At 35.1% G+C, this 17586-nt stretch overlaps 1 protein-coding gene across 2 annotated transcripts in view; it reads left to right on the top strand.

Annotated features, from left to right (window-relative positions):
* LOC112046553 (KH domain-containing, RNA-binding, signal transduction-associated protein 2-like) overlaps nt 1-17586 on the top strand; it is a 245550-nt gene that overhangs the window by 80123 nt on the left and 147841 nt on the right. The window contains exons 1-2 of one of the 2 annotated variants that reach the window (XM_052889217.1): nt 11248-11667; nt 14545-14700. In XM_052889217.1, coding sequence (XP_052745177.1) covers nt 14592-14700 — 109 coding nt within the window. In that variant the 5' untranslated portion in view covers nt 11248-11667; nt 14545-14591. Of the gene's footprint in view, nt 1-11247; nt 11668-14544; nt 14701-17586 lie in introns of those variants that run through there. The other variant, XM_052889222.1, reaches the window with a different exon arrangement.

Raw genomic sequence — 17586 nt, 5'->3', positions numbered from 1 at the left:
TTTGTGACTTTATGAAAACATTCAACTTTTACAAAATAAACAAGGTCTAGTCTACATAGGCTCTGACACTATTATTTTTAACACATTGTTTATTGGCAATAAAACTACAGGAATATAACAAAACTACAGGAACTGCTAAATATAACAAAAATAAAAAAGAACATCTATACTTATTATAACACAATGAACACAAAGTCCTCTGCCGCATATGCCTGTGTGTGTGTTCACTCAATAACTATAAACTCAAATAGTACTGAACGGATTTTCACGCAGTTTTCACCAATAGATAGAGTGATTCACGAGGAAGGTTTAGGTATTCAGATTTTATATATGTGCATTGGATGAATTACGATAAAAATTGTTAGAAGTGTCGGAGTTTTTATATATTAGAAGATTCAGAGCTTTTTACGCGGCCAAAGTCGCGAATGATTAAGAAAAACAAACGAATTCAATTATTCTAAACAATATACCTACTACATACCTTTTTAAATAAATATGCTCTTAGAACAGTTTAGTCTTTTTAATAAGCTAATATAATAACAATATATATAATAATGATGATGATTGAATTCCTCGCTGGTTCAGTAGTTGGCTATGTTGGTTGGCTTCACAAGGTCCTGTGTTCGAATCCTGCCTTTCTTCCAAAAAACTCCCGGACTTCCCAACGAGTCTTCGGAATCATAATAAGCTGATATGACCTTTGCCTGAGATTCCGGAGGGCGTGGGTTCGAATCCGGTCGGGGCTTGCACCTTCAACTTTTCAGTTGTGTGCATTTTAAGAAATTAAATATCACTTGTCTCAAACGGCGAAGGAAAACATCGTGAGGAAACCTGCATAACAGAGAATTTTCTTAATTCTCTGCGTGTGTGAAGTCTGCCAATCCGCATTGGGTCAGTGTGGTGGACTATTGGCCTAGCCTTCTCATTCTGGAACGACTCGAGTCGAATATGGGTTGATAATGATGAATAAGCTGATACACATCACAGTATAAATAGATAATAAATGCATTTTTATTTCAGATCAAAGCATAGAATTAAAAAAATCTAAACTAATAATCTAGACGAGTTAGTAAGATTATACTCGCTAACACAATAACCCTCCACTAGCTAACACAATAACCCTCCACTAGCTACGTCGTAATCGAGTAAAAGGCAGTTGATTTTAATATTGCACGTTTATATTAAAAATACACAGCGAATTTTCCGCACAGTACTTCATCATGCGATATTGAAAGCAAACAAGTTTGCAGTACGCAGAGATTGCACGGTGCACGTCCTCTCCTGAGGGTAGTTCGCGTTTAGTCGGAGCTAACTACGTCATTAGTGTAATGTTGGTATCCTGAAGCCAAGAGTGAATACACCTTTGGTATAAGTACACCTATCTATACAATAGTTGACTCTCACGACTAATAAGCGACACGCGGAAAGTGCAATTTTTCAATTTCTTTTTCAAATTCATCAAAAATTAATCATTTGTGACAAATATTGCGTTTACTTAGGTTAGTAGGTATTAATTTAAATGATTATATTAATTCAAAATAATTAATAATAGCAAATTGGATTACAATTAAAAGGATTATAGAGAGTTATCCTTAAAAAATGACGAGCAACTCTTATACATACTCGTACATATATTTACTAGCTGATCCTATTATTTCTTATAAATTTCTTACCTACAAAAATAAGGCTAAGAGGTAAAATAATTTACGACTTAATCTCCTACCAAATATAGGAAAAAATCATTAAAAATAGCCGCTTCGGAGAAATTAAGAAAACCGATCAGAAATTTTCAGAAATCTTAATTCATAGATGTTTGTTACTCAATCAATGTTCAAACGGCTGAGCGAATTTTGATGAAATTTGGCACTGAGATAGACTATAATCAGAATAAATACATAGGATACTTTTTATCCCAATAATCCTATATGAAAAGAATGTATGCGTATAAAACCGGGGTGCAGCTAGTTCATAACATTATCCAGTAGAGCTTGTCAAAATTCATCGGGAAACTATCTCAGACCATGTATAGGACCTGCCTCGCTAGACGTTACTTTTCTGTCAAAGTATATGATCAACGATCTAATGCGATTATAAAAAACTGTCTCCATAGAATCGATGTTAAATAGTTGTAACCGTGATCATCGGTTAAAGAGCTCCGTAAAAATATCTTTTTGTGTAATTGAATTGTGTAAAAAACGGGCAAAAACTTCTAGTTTAGTATAAAATATATACCAAATCTAAGCTCGTTTTCCTTAGAAAATGACAGACAATTTTGTTTGAGACTATGAGTGTCAGGTCCTTCTATAATTGGTCTGAGGGAAACTATCCATGCTAGCCGTAAGAATAATAAACAGTTAAAATGGCGTAGTATTGTTGTGGCGTAACATGCTTTGTTTAGAGGAGTTGTAATTGCTTGTGAAATCGGTAAATATTGTTAGCAGTTAGAACTAAGAGTTTCATAAAGTCCTATAGAACGAATTTGCAACTAGCAACAAAATGGCGACATCTGTCCACCATACAGCTTTTAATGTTTTTATTTTTATTTTGATCGGTTTCTTTGGAAGCGATTTAGTGTTACGATGCCGTGTAAAAACCGAAAGGGATGTGGATTTTCATCCTCCTCCTAACAAGTTAGCCCGCTTCCATCTTAGATTGCATCATCACTTACCATTAGGTGAGATTGTAGTCTAACTAGTAAAGGGCTAACTTGTAAAGAATAATAATAAAAAAAGTCCATTTAAGACTTATGTCCAGCAGTGGACGGCCATCGGCTGTTGTATGTTGATGTATGATGAAGCTCGATCATCTATATGCCATGCAGTAGTATGGTGGTAGATCTAAGTTTCATCCCATATTGTTGCGTTTCGTCTGGCCCTACTATAAGAGCCACTAGCGGACACCCGCAACTCCGTCCGCGTGGAATTTAGTTTTTTACAAATCCCACGGGAACCAAAGATTTTTCCGGGATAAAAAGTAGCCTATGTATTAATCTAGGCTATAATATATCTTAATACCAAATTTCAGCTAATTCGGTTTAGTAGTCGAGGCGTGAAAGAGTAACAAACATTCATATCGTCAAATTCATCAGTTTTGGAAATCTCGGGAAACCATAGATTTTTTCGGGATAAAAAGTAATGTGCCCATGTGTTAATCCAGAGTAAAATCTATTTCCATTCCAAATTTCAGCCAAATTGCTTCAGTAAAAGCGGCGTTAAAGAGTAACAAACATCGAAACATTCATACAAACTTTCGCGTTTATAATATTAGTAGGGTTAAAATTGGATGTGATGATTAATATCTTATTAGGCTAGGCTTAAATTAGGCTCTAAAATAACAAGCGATATAGAATTTTGTGATAAGTCAAACAAAGCTCTTTTTTTCGACATTTATAAAACCCTGCATAATACAGAAATCAACGGTTTTTATACAAACTCTATTGAAATTTTTTAGTCACGAAATATAAATTTACGTATTAGGTTTTGCTTTTAAATTTTGCCTCTTTCTAAAGTAATTAAGTTTGGCCTTTTCAAATGCAATGCAAAGTAATATTTAGAACCAATTTGAAATAATTAACTTACGTGTATTCCGGTAAAGAAAATTATGATTTTTTAACGTTTTGAGATCGTTTAAAAGGCGAATTTTCTGTATAAATCTGACTAAATCAAGTGTTTGGAAGGGATTGTAAGGGTGCAACCATATCTGCATCGAGGCATTTTGTATTTTATTTAATTTCACATTAATCCTTGAATCTCATTCGATGTTGAGTTTCAATTCTTGATAAAAAATTTTTAAACCTTCTTACAAAATACTGTTGGATGCATTGTAGTTTAACGTATCTTATTAAAAATCAGTTTACAAATGACGAAAATATCGCTGAACTCCTTTTTGGAAGTCGGTTAAAAATTATCGTTGATTTGTGATGTAAAATTGACCTATGGTGACATTAAGTGGCAGCAGATGAGTTCATTTTGCATAATAAAGATGATTTGGGAACAAAAAATATAAAAATCCTATAGGTAGCTCTAGTTCTTCCATAAGCAATATTCGTACTAATAGATACAATGCAAATTCGTTCCCATGTATAAACCTTCTGAAATATAAGGGTCAGACTTTTATACAAAGTTCAACCATAACCCCACACCTACGTATTCTGTATATCATTAACAACCCATATTCGGCTCACTATTGAGTACGAGTCTCCGCTCCAAATGAGAGGTTACGCTAATAGTCTACCACGATGTCCCAATGAAGATTAGCGGACTTCTCACATGTAGAGAATTGAGAAATTTCTCAGGTATGCAGGTTTCCTCACGATGTTTTCCTTCAGCGTTAAGCACGTGATATTTATTTTTTTAAAATGCACATAATTGAAAAGTTGGAGATGCATGCCCTGAAACGGATTCGAACCTACGCCTTCCGAATCAAAGGCAGAGTTCATATCCACTGGGCTATCACGATAGTCACAAACGTGATGTCTGGCTATCGTATAAATAAACTAGTAGACGTCGCGCGGTTTCACCCGCGTAGTTCCCGTTCCCGTAACAATACGGGGATAAAATATATATAGCCTTCCTCGATAAATGGGCTATCTAACACTAAAAGAATTTTTCAAATCGGACCAGTAGTTCCAGAGATTGGCGCGTTCAAACAAACAAACTCTTCAGCTTTATAATATTAGTATAGATTATTTTACAATCTGAATAGTACTTACAGAGATTAGCAGATTAAAACAAACAAACGATTCCACTTTATATTATTAGTATAGATGTGAAGGGACCCTAAAGGGAGGGTTGGGAAGGCAAGTAGTGCAGTCGAAAAGCGGCTGCAATAATAATGGAGGCTACGTCGGTAACCACCGCGAGTGAAACTGTTAGTACACCGCCCGCCATTTGTGGGGGAACATTTATATTTTATTTTTATTACCCGCCTGCCCAAGAGAGTTAGATCTGTCGAGTTTATATGTGTATGTGTACCTACATACAATGAATAGTTTATTTGTTTTGCTATTCTTTGCGAAATAAAAACGAATCCAACTGTCTACGTCATACAGACAGCACAAAAACCACGATTGTTTTTCAATGGCATTCAAGAGAATACATTGTTTATATCCAGCGGCTCTAGCGGCTGGATGCTGTCGGCTCGAGACCGTTTTGGTTGGAAGTCCATGGAAGAGGCATATGTCCAGTAGTGGACGTCCATTGGCTGGTAATGATGATGATTTTTTAAATATAAATTTTAACATTAAAAGTTATGACGTCACGTGGGTCTCAGCTGAAAATCAGCGCCGTGTATTATGTCTGTAATATACATACAGACACTAATTAAATACACTTTATTTTATAATATACTTACATTATTTTATAATATTACTTAGTTTTTTTTTTGAGTTACATTCGTGAGGTAGTTGGTTTACGCCGCGTTGCATAAATAACCTCATGTTTAAACACCGTTTGAGTGAGAATCTAATCGGTAATTTTAACTCGGACTACGAGTATAATCAGGACCGGACCGTCCATACGGCGAACGGAGCAGTCGCTCCAGGCGCCAAATCCTAGAGAGCGCCTAAATAATAACCCTAGTCTAGAATGTAGACGGTACTGCGCCTGATTTTCAATAATTGGTCACCCCAGAGTATGGTCGAGATCTTCGCGTTCCATTCTTACTTTACACTCATAATTTGTGTATAGGTATCTATATCTACAATATAACATATTATTAGGAGAGGCGCCATAATTGGATCTCGCTCTATAATCCCGTGAATTTAATCGTTTTTGATAGGATATTTGACTATCAGCCTATTCTTATAGATAAGGACCTTAAACCCATAATTAAAATAGCTATAATAACGGCTAGGATACAAATCCTATTTTTGATTTTAATTAAAAAATCTGAAAGTAATCCTACTTAATATTAAAAATGTTAAAATTTGTAAATAAAGAGGGTGCACCCTTTTAATGCTCGGCAGTGTAAACACTCTTGCAAACGCAAACATTCCAGGTTATTGCGGAAAACGTATTTGCATGTGCTTGGCTTAAGTTAATGAATTTAGATTATTCACCGAAATTACCACAAAAACTCGACAAAACTGTCGCTTAGCAATTTAGTTAAAACTAGCGGACGCCCGTGACTCTGTTTACACAAAATTCTGATCCTTGATTTTTTGGGATAAACACAGAATAAAGATCATCCAGAATGAGTCTTTACAAGCAAGTTAATGAAGCCGGTGAAACACATAAAAAAACCAAATGTCACGCGTCTCCTTGACATCCGCGTAAACAAACATTTTTCATTATCTGTATTCCAAAATAGAACACTAACAACATTTACGTAAATTAATATAATAATAATCGATAATTACTAATAAAAATACACTATCTTATTTCTATAGTTTTGTAAACAGTTTTTAAAATATTTAGAAACATAAGGCGCCATTTTTCTTGAATAATATTGAAAATTACTGATGCGACGCTCTGTGTCTAGAATGTATTGGAGCGGCTACGACACCGTCGTGTTTCGTGCGGTCTATCTGCCTATTATTCTTTAATCTATGGGGATAAAATTGAACCAACATGTTAATCCAGGGTAAAATCTATCTTCATTCCAAATTTTAGCCAAATTGGTTCAGTAGTTACGGCGAGAAAGAATGACAAACATACACTCTTACATATACAAAGTGTCGCTTTTGTTATACTACTATTAGTGTGATAGTGTGATCACGTTTTGGCGTATATATGTATGTGTATAGTTTTAAAAATATCGCATACATACAAAAGTGTGTGCGATAATTTTAAAACTAGTGATCCAATATGGATTGATTTGGGTTTTCAATCAATAGCACCAAGGTTAAGGGGCCTGACCGAAGCCATATATTCATACGAGCGCCCGCTAGTTTAATGTTATAACTACTCCTAACACAGTTTTTACTAGGGGGAGGGGGAGTGAAAAATTGGTCATACTTAAAAAAAGTTATTAAAAGTATCTTCAAGAAAAATATTTGCTGATAATTCCTCATATGTCTGGTAAATCTAAATTCTTAAACATATCGAAGCTGCGTGGCGGCTCGTTAGCAATGCGATATATCGCTGTTAGTTTATAGACAACGGCGTGTTGTACAAAATATGACATTATTTATAATGTCATTATGTTATGTTAAGGGTACACTTATCTTAGGGCTGGCAAAAATTTAATTTCAGTATTCGTTTATTAAATTTGTAACTAATATAATAAGGTTAAAAGAGCCAGATTTTGAAAGGTCTAGGATCCGATCTCCGTCCTTGGACAATTGGAGAGTTGGAAAAGAAAGGAGAATTCAGAGAAAAAACATATTTAAAACAATTATACCTACAAGAAAATTTGAAGCAGGTTCTAGGTTGAAAATATGATATGGTTTATTTTAAATCAATATATTAGAAGATCTTTTGTAAATAACTCTATTTATACTCACGATTTACTTACAGAGAAACTCTTTTGCCTTATGTTATTACGATAACTATTAATTATGATAATAATGAAACTACGGAAAATATATTATATATAATTTTTATCTACGTACAATTTAACAGTTGTTCAGTTTTTATTGTATTAGTATAAGTAACTTACGTATTTAAAAAAAGAACATGAAACCTAAAGCGGTTGGCAACCCTAGATAATTTTCACCTATATTTATTTTGTCTGTGATTGCCCTAAGAACATTTCAAGCGATAAATTTAAAATAACAAAATAGAATGAATCTGAAACGGCTGACGCTTAAAACTGCGATGATCTATGCCTGTTAGTGAAAATTAAAAAGAAACGAGTATTTTACTTGACAAGTCAAAACTTTCCGGGAACCCAGCCAACTTTTATGTAAACCAAGAGCTCGCGGCCACGATCAATGGCACATATTTATTTATTATACCGTATATTTAAATTGACCGAATCGTTGATTAAAATGTTGACAATAATTTAAGCGCCTAATTACATTGCTTTTAAAAAAATACATAGATTTTGATGTAATCATATATTTGTATACATTAGTTAATTGCATTTTTCGACGACGACAGTTCCCATTCAACGTTGGAAATTGGGAATTAATTTAGTAAGACTTTAAAAATTGCGAAAACAAGTAATCTTAACTAGATTCAACATGGAAGGTTGGGAAAAATAACTGTTTTAAGGCATTATTTATACAATTTAGGCTTGGCTTAAAATTTGGAATATGAATTAAATAAATAAGCTACTTTCAAAACTATAAATACGATAGACTTGGCTACTTTATACCTGTAATTTACTAATAATACAATAATCTCTTCAATAATGTTGAACTTCATTGTTATTTGTGCTTCAGCTACAAACAAATTGGTAAATATTTAGCCTGCTTTGCATAACTGTTCGTAAATGTAAATGTTGGCGATAAAATAATATTATAAAGTTAGAACATATTAATTGTGAATTCGGCGGCCATTTGACTGTATCAATAGCTAGATATAGCTCGCGGTTTTATCTTTATATTTATTTAGAAGAACGGTAGGTAAAAGTAAGTAAGTAAATGAGATTTTGTATCATGGCAACATGCTCGTAACTCACACCCTGACATACTATTAGTGATCTTCGTGTAGTCGTAAGCTACTTCTTATTTTTTTTTAAAGTAGGTAATTGTTTGTACCCGTGGCAATCTAAATGCAAATTTTCATGATAATCAAGGGAGTCGATAGTCCATGGCATAGTTGATAATAATGAAGATGAAAAATAGATAAAAGTAACATACAATTTTTAAAAACATAATCTTTTAATAAATTATTACTTAACAATATCAAGTAATGGTACCTAGTTCTTTTAAAACAAAGCCATTATCTATATTTTAAAGTGGTTTTCATTTGGTTACCTACATTTTCTTAACATTGCCCTTCCTTGGCGACGCCCTTGATGATAAAATTAATATACACAAAATAGCATTTTTAACATTAGTTAGGATTAAACGTCTTAAAATGGGATAATAAATCATATACAAAGAGGCTTTAATGCGAAGTCAAAAGTTTTCACTTCTCCGAAATGCGAGACGGCTTTATTAAACTTTAAACAATTTTGTGTATGCCGCACCCAAGCAACGCGCTCAAGAGAGAGTGTTATTACATTCTGCTTGCTATTCTAAATCAAAAATGTTTATAACCTTTAGAAAAAGATTCTAATTTTATATGAATTCAGTTTTCGTGTGACAGAACACTGAAATTTATCAGTATTATACTTATTATTTGATACACATTTCTAATGCATGCAAGTACAAAAGAAAATCTAATACGAGTATAACCAATTTTGTTTTAATTTACTGTGAACAATAAAACCTCTTAAAGTCTTCAAAGTGCATTAGAAAGTTTTTATTTTATTCTTTAGGTATGTTTTAATTTCATGTTTATGAAGATTACATTAATGTATAATGTTTATTTTGACTGACATTTTGACATGTATATTGTTTTGACCCACTGGTCCAGCACTTTTACAGAGGTGTACATGTTATATTATCACGTACCTATATTCGCTCCGCAGATGGTAGTGATCGTATCGCTTTTTGTTTACGGTCATTAATTGTTGCGTAGAGCGTTATAATTACGCCTAAATTATTTAATAGCAGAGCGAAGTTGTATAATTATGTTTTTGAATTAAATAAAATGTGATAATATTACGTGGTTATAATTAATTATATTATTAGTGTGTCAAACGTTGTGCAGCTATATTTTTCATAGCAATTTAATTGCTTTTACCTTAATAGGTAATTTATATCAACTAAAATTTAGTATTTACTTATTAAAAAAGTTATTTGTTCAGTCAAAACACCTCAATGGAAAGCATTAAGAAAGTAGATACTCAAACACGAGATTAATTTTATTAATCTATTCCCACCACATTATGAAAAACAAATGTCAAACTGGCAGCATTTTTCTGCTTTGTCAACAAAGGGAAATTACCACCGGCCCTGGGAACCCAGCTGTATACCCCCGTATAAAAGTATATGGATATTATATTACGATGTATAAATGTGGTTAATTAATTGGCTTAATAAAAGTATGTTTCTTGAAGAAAAACACATTTTTTATCACTCTTCTAGGGCAAAATGTTCGCGAAATATACCAAAGCGGCGAAGAAACATTTGAAAATGTATTATTTTTTTCTTTACCAACAAGAAAATTAACAAAAAAACCAATCATAAGTCTTGAAAAAATATCGAAAAACTTAGGCTGTATGGTGAACGAACTTAGCTTGTTCTCGTTGTGGACGAATTAAAGATAAATTAAAAATGTCGTAAAACGTTGTATCAAACTTTTTTTTATTTTTATTTTTAAATTTTTTGATTTAATTATTAAAGTAGAATGATCAAGATATTTTTAAACATAAATAAATTGATGGGCGGTTAAAGCAGTCCTGGGCCAGGGATGGGCATCCCCTTTTGCATTCAGGGTAGGTTAACAAGTAATCCTGCTTCAATCTCAGACTGCATAATGTGAGATCTTAATTAATGGCTAACTTGTCAATGAACTTTTTTTTTATTTTTTTTTTGTCAAACTTTTACCATTAGTCAGTCAGTGCTCTAAATTCTTCAACTTAGAAAAATGCCCAAATAATATGATAGGTAGGTAATTAATGTAGAGTCAAAGTTTAAACCAGACAACCGCGTTTGTCGTAGCGCAATGTAGCGTATGTATTTTCTGATGTATACCTAAGGTGTACACTGTAAATTTTCACCAAAACTCGTTCATCGTAACAAACTTTCGCGTTTATAAAATTAGTACAACTTAACTTGATATGTTAAGCTGGTAACAACTTAAAAATATTCGTATTTAGTACCTACAACCAGATTTTACACTGAGTTTACCAAAATCACCTCCCAAACGACGTTCAGTCACTGAGGTCAATCTCATCTTGAGCTAGAAAAGCAACGTAGTTGATATTATGGTGCATAAGTGTGTGCACTATACTAAATATATACATACTTATGTATCTCATCACTCTCACTGTCTGATGTGATGACAGACTAACGCGACCGGAAAGAGGTTAACATGACCCACGTCACATTCTTTGCCTCGGAAAACAACATGGTACTTGTTTTCCGAGGCAAAGAACTTTCTCAACGGTACGAGCGGTCGGACTCATCACCGACGGGTGGTGGTTCGATCCCCGCCCCGTTGGTCTATTGTCGTACTCACTCCTAGCACAGTCTTTCCCGACTAGTTGGAAGAATGGGAATTTTGGTCATATTTAAAAAATATGGCAAATATTCTTGTTTTAAAAAAAAAACTTTTTTTGGCCTGACCTCGAACCCTGGGCTCCTCTGGGAACTAGATAGTCACGGGACGAATGAATAAGTAAATATCGACTGCAAGCTCTCGGCCTACATTCGGAACATCTGTAAAAATAGTGGCGCTTCACAACGCGTTCAGTTTATTGCACGCTGCGCCGAAAACGACCGCTTTAATAATTCGAACTCCGGAATTCGTTCGAATTTTAAAATTGCCGCGCAACGAATGTACCGGTTTGCCGAGTTTGAATCTGTGGATTGTGATTAGAACTTTTTTGAAATTGGAACGAGTGTTCGGCCTTTATGAATGAGTTTGTTTGTTGTATGCTATTGTTTTTTTTTTTATTGTGCAAGAGATTAGATTTTTGTCAACAGCGTAATTGCGTAATACGTAAAAGGTAATCCATACTTTTTTGGTTATATGGTACGTTTACACGATTTTTCTGGGGCAGTTCGTAGAAAGGGTCAGTTTAGGATTTCATAATTTCTAAATTAACAATCTGGTCTAGTGGTAGACATCGGCCGTGGCCAGTTATCGGCAAAGATGTATTGTGTGTACAGAAGAAAACAAAGCGTATCTTTGATCCAGGTCTAGGCCCCTAGAACAGAGAATAATGATAATAATAGAAAGACATGGCTAATTTATATTTATTTAATGTTAAATGCATGTTATCGAATAAAGAAAATAATAGACTAACTATTAGACAGTAACCATTAATATAGTTCGCAACCATATCAGAGCTTCTTTGAGCATAAACGAGCTCAATATATTTTCATTATTTGGTACAGGCTTCCTTTATTCTTTATAGTGTAGAAGAATCACAGCCATTCGAAACACGCCTCGTATATGCGATAGCTGTGTGGAACAGAGGAAAAAGATATATACCTAAAGATTGTACAATCCTTGACAATGTTGTTTTATGCCGCCTAAAAATAAACAGCGGTAATTGAAATGGGTTGAGGAAATATCTCTCAAATATATAAACAAAATGAACATGCGCGTCTTGGGATACTCGACAAAAGTATGCCGTATGCGTGTGAGAAGAGTAAGCCAGAAAGAGTGGCGCCGTAACGCGGTACGTTATCACTTGTAAAATTGTCAGGCTTTTCCTACCGCTAGATAATTTACCAGGTTAATCACAATGATCTTGCAGAATAAGTTTTGGAATGAGCTAACTGCTGACCACATAAAGATGTAAGAATTTATAAAATAAAAAAGTTACATTTATCTTGAAAAAATAATTAATCAGCTGACGTACGAGTATATATGCGCGTCAGCTGGCTCCATGGAAAAGGGAAAGCTTATAATAATTATAATAAATTATTACACTTGATGATACCTTAACTGTAAATTTGCTAAATAGAGACTTCAGTCTAGACTTTCTTGAGTAAAACATACTGTGTGCACTGGCCGTTAGAACATTGCTGGCTGATTTATACGACCCCCTGTCAGGAATGACCGACTTGTGTTTGTGACTTTTTTTTTATTCTTTACTAGTTAGCCCTCTATTAAGTAAGTAGTAATCTCATGGTAAGTGATAATGCAATATCTAAGGTGGAAGCAAGCTCACTAGTTAGGAGGAGGATGAAAATCCACACCCCTTGTCGGTTTCTACACGGCATCTACCGGAACGCTAAATCACTTGACGGAACGCCTTTGCCGGTAGGATGGTAACTAGCCACGGCCGAAGCCTCCCACCAAAGCCAGACCTGGACCAATTAAGAAAATCTTAATCGACCCAGTCGGCGATCCAGGACCCAGTGGTAAGCGCGGTGGATTTATAAGACGGAGGTCCTAGGTTTAATCCCAGGCTGGGCCGATTGAGGTTTTCTTAATTGGTCTGGTTGGTGGGAAGCTTTGACCGTGGCTAGTTACCACCCTACCGACAAAGATGTACCGCCAAGCGATTTATCGTTCCGGTACGATGTTATGTAGAAACAGAAAGGCGTGTGGATTTTTATCCACCTACTAACAAGTTAGCCCGCTTCCATCTTAGATTGCATCATCACTTACCATCAGGTGAGATTGTAGTCAAGGGCTAACTTGTAAAGAAAACTTAAAGAAAGAAAATTCATGTACATGTTACTTACCACCGCTTTTTCAGTTCTACATATACCTAAATACAATAACAAAATCCGAACCGTCTCCTAAAATTAGATTATCCAGCTAAATCTCGACACCCAAAACTCAGAAACAATGACGGATACACTGAGACATTTGTCAATTAATTCATTTGTTTGTGAAGCTTAGCGATATATCAAGTTCTTTGGCAGTTGGCACCGCATTTGGAAGTGACATACTTCATTCAGACTTGCTAACAACCTAATCTTATAATACAACTAGCGGACGCCCGCGACTTCATCCACCGTTTGACCTCCTTAATCCGGACCTATCGCAAAATCCATTCTTAGCGGATACCTACTAACTATAAGCTCCCTCCTTGCAAAATTTCATCTTTATACATCAAGCGGTTTTCGAGATTTCGTGATGAATGACCTTCCGCATTTATATCTTACATATATTTACTTGAGATCTCTTTTCAGACTTAAATGATTGAAAAGAGTTAGTTGGAGAAATGTCTTCTTTCTTTATCTGTGCGTCTTCTTTGGATATCCGCTTCCGCAAATCATTCGCGTAATTCACGTACCCGTGGGGATACGGGGATAAAATTATAGCCCACGCCGACCAATGATAATTTTATACTATAGATCGCTTACGTCCCTACAAAATCACCGCAAAAAGTGATCCGAATAATATGCTACAAAACTGTGAGCACACATGCACCATTTTGGCTTTAATTCCATTATTTATTAATTTAGATATAGTTTTTACACTTCCTGAACACAGAATTCGACATTGTAGACAGATACGTCATCAACCCATATTCGGCTCACTGCTGAGCACGAGTCTCCTCTCACAATGAGAGGGGTTAGGCCAATAGTCCACCACGCTGGCCCAATGCGGATTGGCAGACTTCACACACGCAGAGAATTAAGATAATTCTCTGGTATGCAGGTTTCCTCACGATGTTTTCCTTCACCGATTGAGACACGTGATATTTAATTTCTTAAAATGCACACAACTGAAAAGTTGGAGGTGCATGCCCCGACCGGATTCGAACCCACACCCTCCGGGATCAGAGGCAGAGGTCATATCCACTGGGCTATCTAACAGATATCGCTATTAAATTAGTTACTCTAATTAATGTAAGATTATTATTATCTAACTCTCCGACATATAGATAATATTTACATAACAGATGTCATCTTTCCAGGTATCTTAGTGTCGTGTGCCGGATGTGTGCAGTGATGTGCTAGTGTCATGATGGAAGCTCCTTCGCTGGAGGCCGACGAGGAGGGTCGCCCGCAGCAGACCTCCTCGAGCGGCAGCGGCTCCTCCTCCGGCACCGGCTACTATGGACACAAGAACGGTGAGTGAACCCATCTGAGGTACCTAGTTCACTATACCGAGATAAGCGGCTGCGTATCAGCCAAATTCGAAAGAACGGGTATATTTTAATATTATAAGACTGTTGTGACTTTAAAAAGATAAAAGAGGGAGTATTAATCGATTGCCAAGTTATTTTTTAACCCTTGGAACCATTTTTAACCATTGGTCACAAGTCCAGCCCCTGTAGTCAAGTGGCACGTCAATTCTCTTTCTACGATCGCAAACGCTTCGTAAACTAGATAAATATACATTTATCTAGTTTACGAAGCGTTTTCATACGGGAATGACAGATCTTGATCACGTGACCTGTCGATAGTAAATGTCATTCCTATACATTTTTCTAGTTTTCGAGGCGTTAGCGAGCGTAGTAAGAGAATCGACGTGCCACTTGGTTACAAGGGCAGGCCTATACTCGGAGTTTTTTTCTCTACCACAGGATGGACCCGGCACCCGCACGGTAAATCCGTGGAATGCTAAAATATTCATCGCGCTAGAGAATTCAAATCTAAGAAATAAAGTTTTGACAAATTATATACCGATACCTTCCTTATAAATCACTGTATTTGTTGGTAAAAACTCGCCTTGTCTCAATTTTTTACAGATTCCATGCTAAGTTGTTCTCTTTTTTGAATACGTCAGATGCTACGAAGTTGTCTACTTGAAACAGTGGTCAAAAGTCAAAATGTTAAGAAATACCAATTTGTAATTTGTCGTCAAAATATAAACATTCTGCAATGGCACGTGTAGCTAAAATAAACACATTTGTTTAACCCGGGCGTACATAGGGACGTAAATATCGAATGCGAGCTAGCACTGTTTACTGTCACAACACCGCTTTGTTTTGTGGACTCCGCGAATGTGCTGCGGAATAGAAAAATACGTTACCTGTAAAAGCATCCAGTCATACACACATATCCTAGAAAATTCATATACACCTAGAGCTAACAATCTTATTGAATGTATTATGTAGGTTGTAGGCTGTAAAACGATCGAACGAGTAACGAGTTGCGAAGCTGAAGTGGGCGGGGCAAATAGTTCGAAGAGCCTAAAGTGCTGGAATGGCGACCCCGCACTAGTAAGCGCAGTGTTGATCGACCCCCACCAGGTGGACTGAAGACATCAAGCGAGTCGCAGGGATTCGCTGGATGCAGGCGGCTCAGTATCGTGATCTTTGGAAGTCCCTACAAAAGGCCTATGTCCTGCAGTGTACGTCCGTCGGCTGATATGATGATGATGATGATGAGACTGTAAAAATGATAATAGGCTAATGATGATCAAGATGCACCTACAGTAGGTACTAGTATGTGCACTAATTTTACGTAGGATTACACAGCTTAAAACTGCCTTATTAAGTCGTCAGTCTCATCCTTATCATCTTGAGAAAGGACAATAGTCTATTTCCAAAAAAAATTTTGTTGACATTTTTTTAAGCGTCTATGAATGAAAAAAATATAAAATGATAGATAATTATTTTCTTCACAATTTATTCTTAAGGTTTAGTATTATGTCAAGTCTGGAATTCAAGATATTTATGTTTGAAGTTTTAGAGGTTATGTTTTGTACAACAATACAACGAATTGATACCTATACCTAGTGTTATAGGCGATAACACTATAATTTTAATTAACCACGTAACACCAATTATCATTATTAAAAAAAAAACAAGGCCATATACCCAAAAGTTCAACGCAGACATAATCGCATGCTTTATTTGTTTTTTACCAAATGTAAAGTTAATACAATAATTTGCATTGATTACGGTATTGTTAAGAAAACCAGCAATAAAATTCCTAGTAATTTTCATAGCAACCCATCATTTGGTCTGAGTTTTTCCTGCGCTTAGCAATTAGACGTTTCGAATCAAAGCACCTAATTAAGTAATAAAATAATGAATTACTATTCCTATTAACTACCTTTGCTATGCTTACTCGATAACTTTTATCAAGTTTCGTAGAGTTCTTCTATAAAATACGCATCCCAATTTTATATTCAGATTATTTAAAGTAGTTTTTATCTCGATACGTTTTAAGTAGCGAAATATCTATTGAAAATAACTACTTTTAACCGACTTCAAAAAAAGGAGGAGGTTTTCAATAATTCGACGCGTTTGATTTTTTTTCAATGTTTATTACCTTCCTCATACAAGTTTGAAAATATTTTTTTGTTTGAAAGAGTATACCTACTTCCAGATTGGTCCCATTTCACTTTCATGAAAATCAGCTTAGTAATTTTGTATTAAAAATAAATTAAAATAACTGAAATACGTCTTTGAAGCCGGATCCGTTTTTATGTTGAAAAGATTATTGAAGTGAAATCGTGGGTTTGTGTCACCGACATGTTCATGACTGGCGCACGCGCAGCTGTACGCCTTATTTATAATAATTTTATTAATATATTAATAGATAATAATTAATTTATTTCGCTATCATCCACGAAACACACACAAACTTTCGCCTTTATAATATTTGTGTGATTGTTGGTACAGAAAATGAAGAAGCTAAGCATGTTTCTTTTATTCACCTTCGTCATTGTCACTTGACATAAAGTAAGAAAGCGACAATACTATTAATGAAACTATCCTTAACGGAACTTCTTCCGAGGTTATTGGCATCGCACGTTACGATTGACCCAGTGTCAAGTTTTTTTTTAGTTTTAAGTTATTACCTTTTTCACCTTTAGCAATTCAATTTATTTATTTGCAATTGTACAGTTATATTTAGCTGGTATACAATAAATGTTGAAGTTGGTACATTATACAATTCGCCATATACTGGCATGCAAATTTCTTAAAACACTATCTAAAAATCACTAGTCAAAATAAATACAAAATTAAATTCGTTCGTCAGCAAACTCCTTATAATGAACG

Source organism: Bicyclus anynana, chromosome 2 (genome assembly GCF_947172395.1).
Source record: "Bicyclus anynana chromosome 2, ilBicAnyn1.1, whole genome shotgun sequence".
Taxonomy (NCBI): domain Eukaryota; kingdom Metazoa; phylum Arthropoda; class Insecta; order Lepidoptera; family Nymphalidae; genus Bicyclus; species Bicyclus anynana.
The sequence above is the reverse complement of the archived record's forward strand: the minus strand, read 5'-3'. Positions and strand labels throughout refer to the sequence as shown.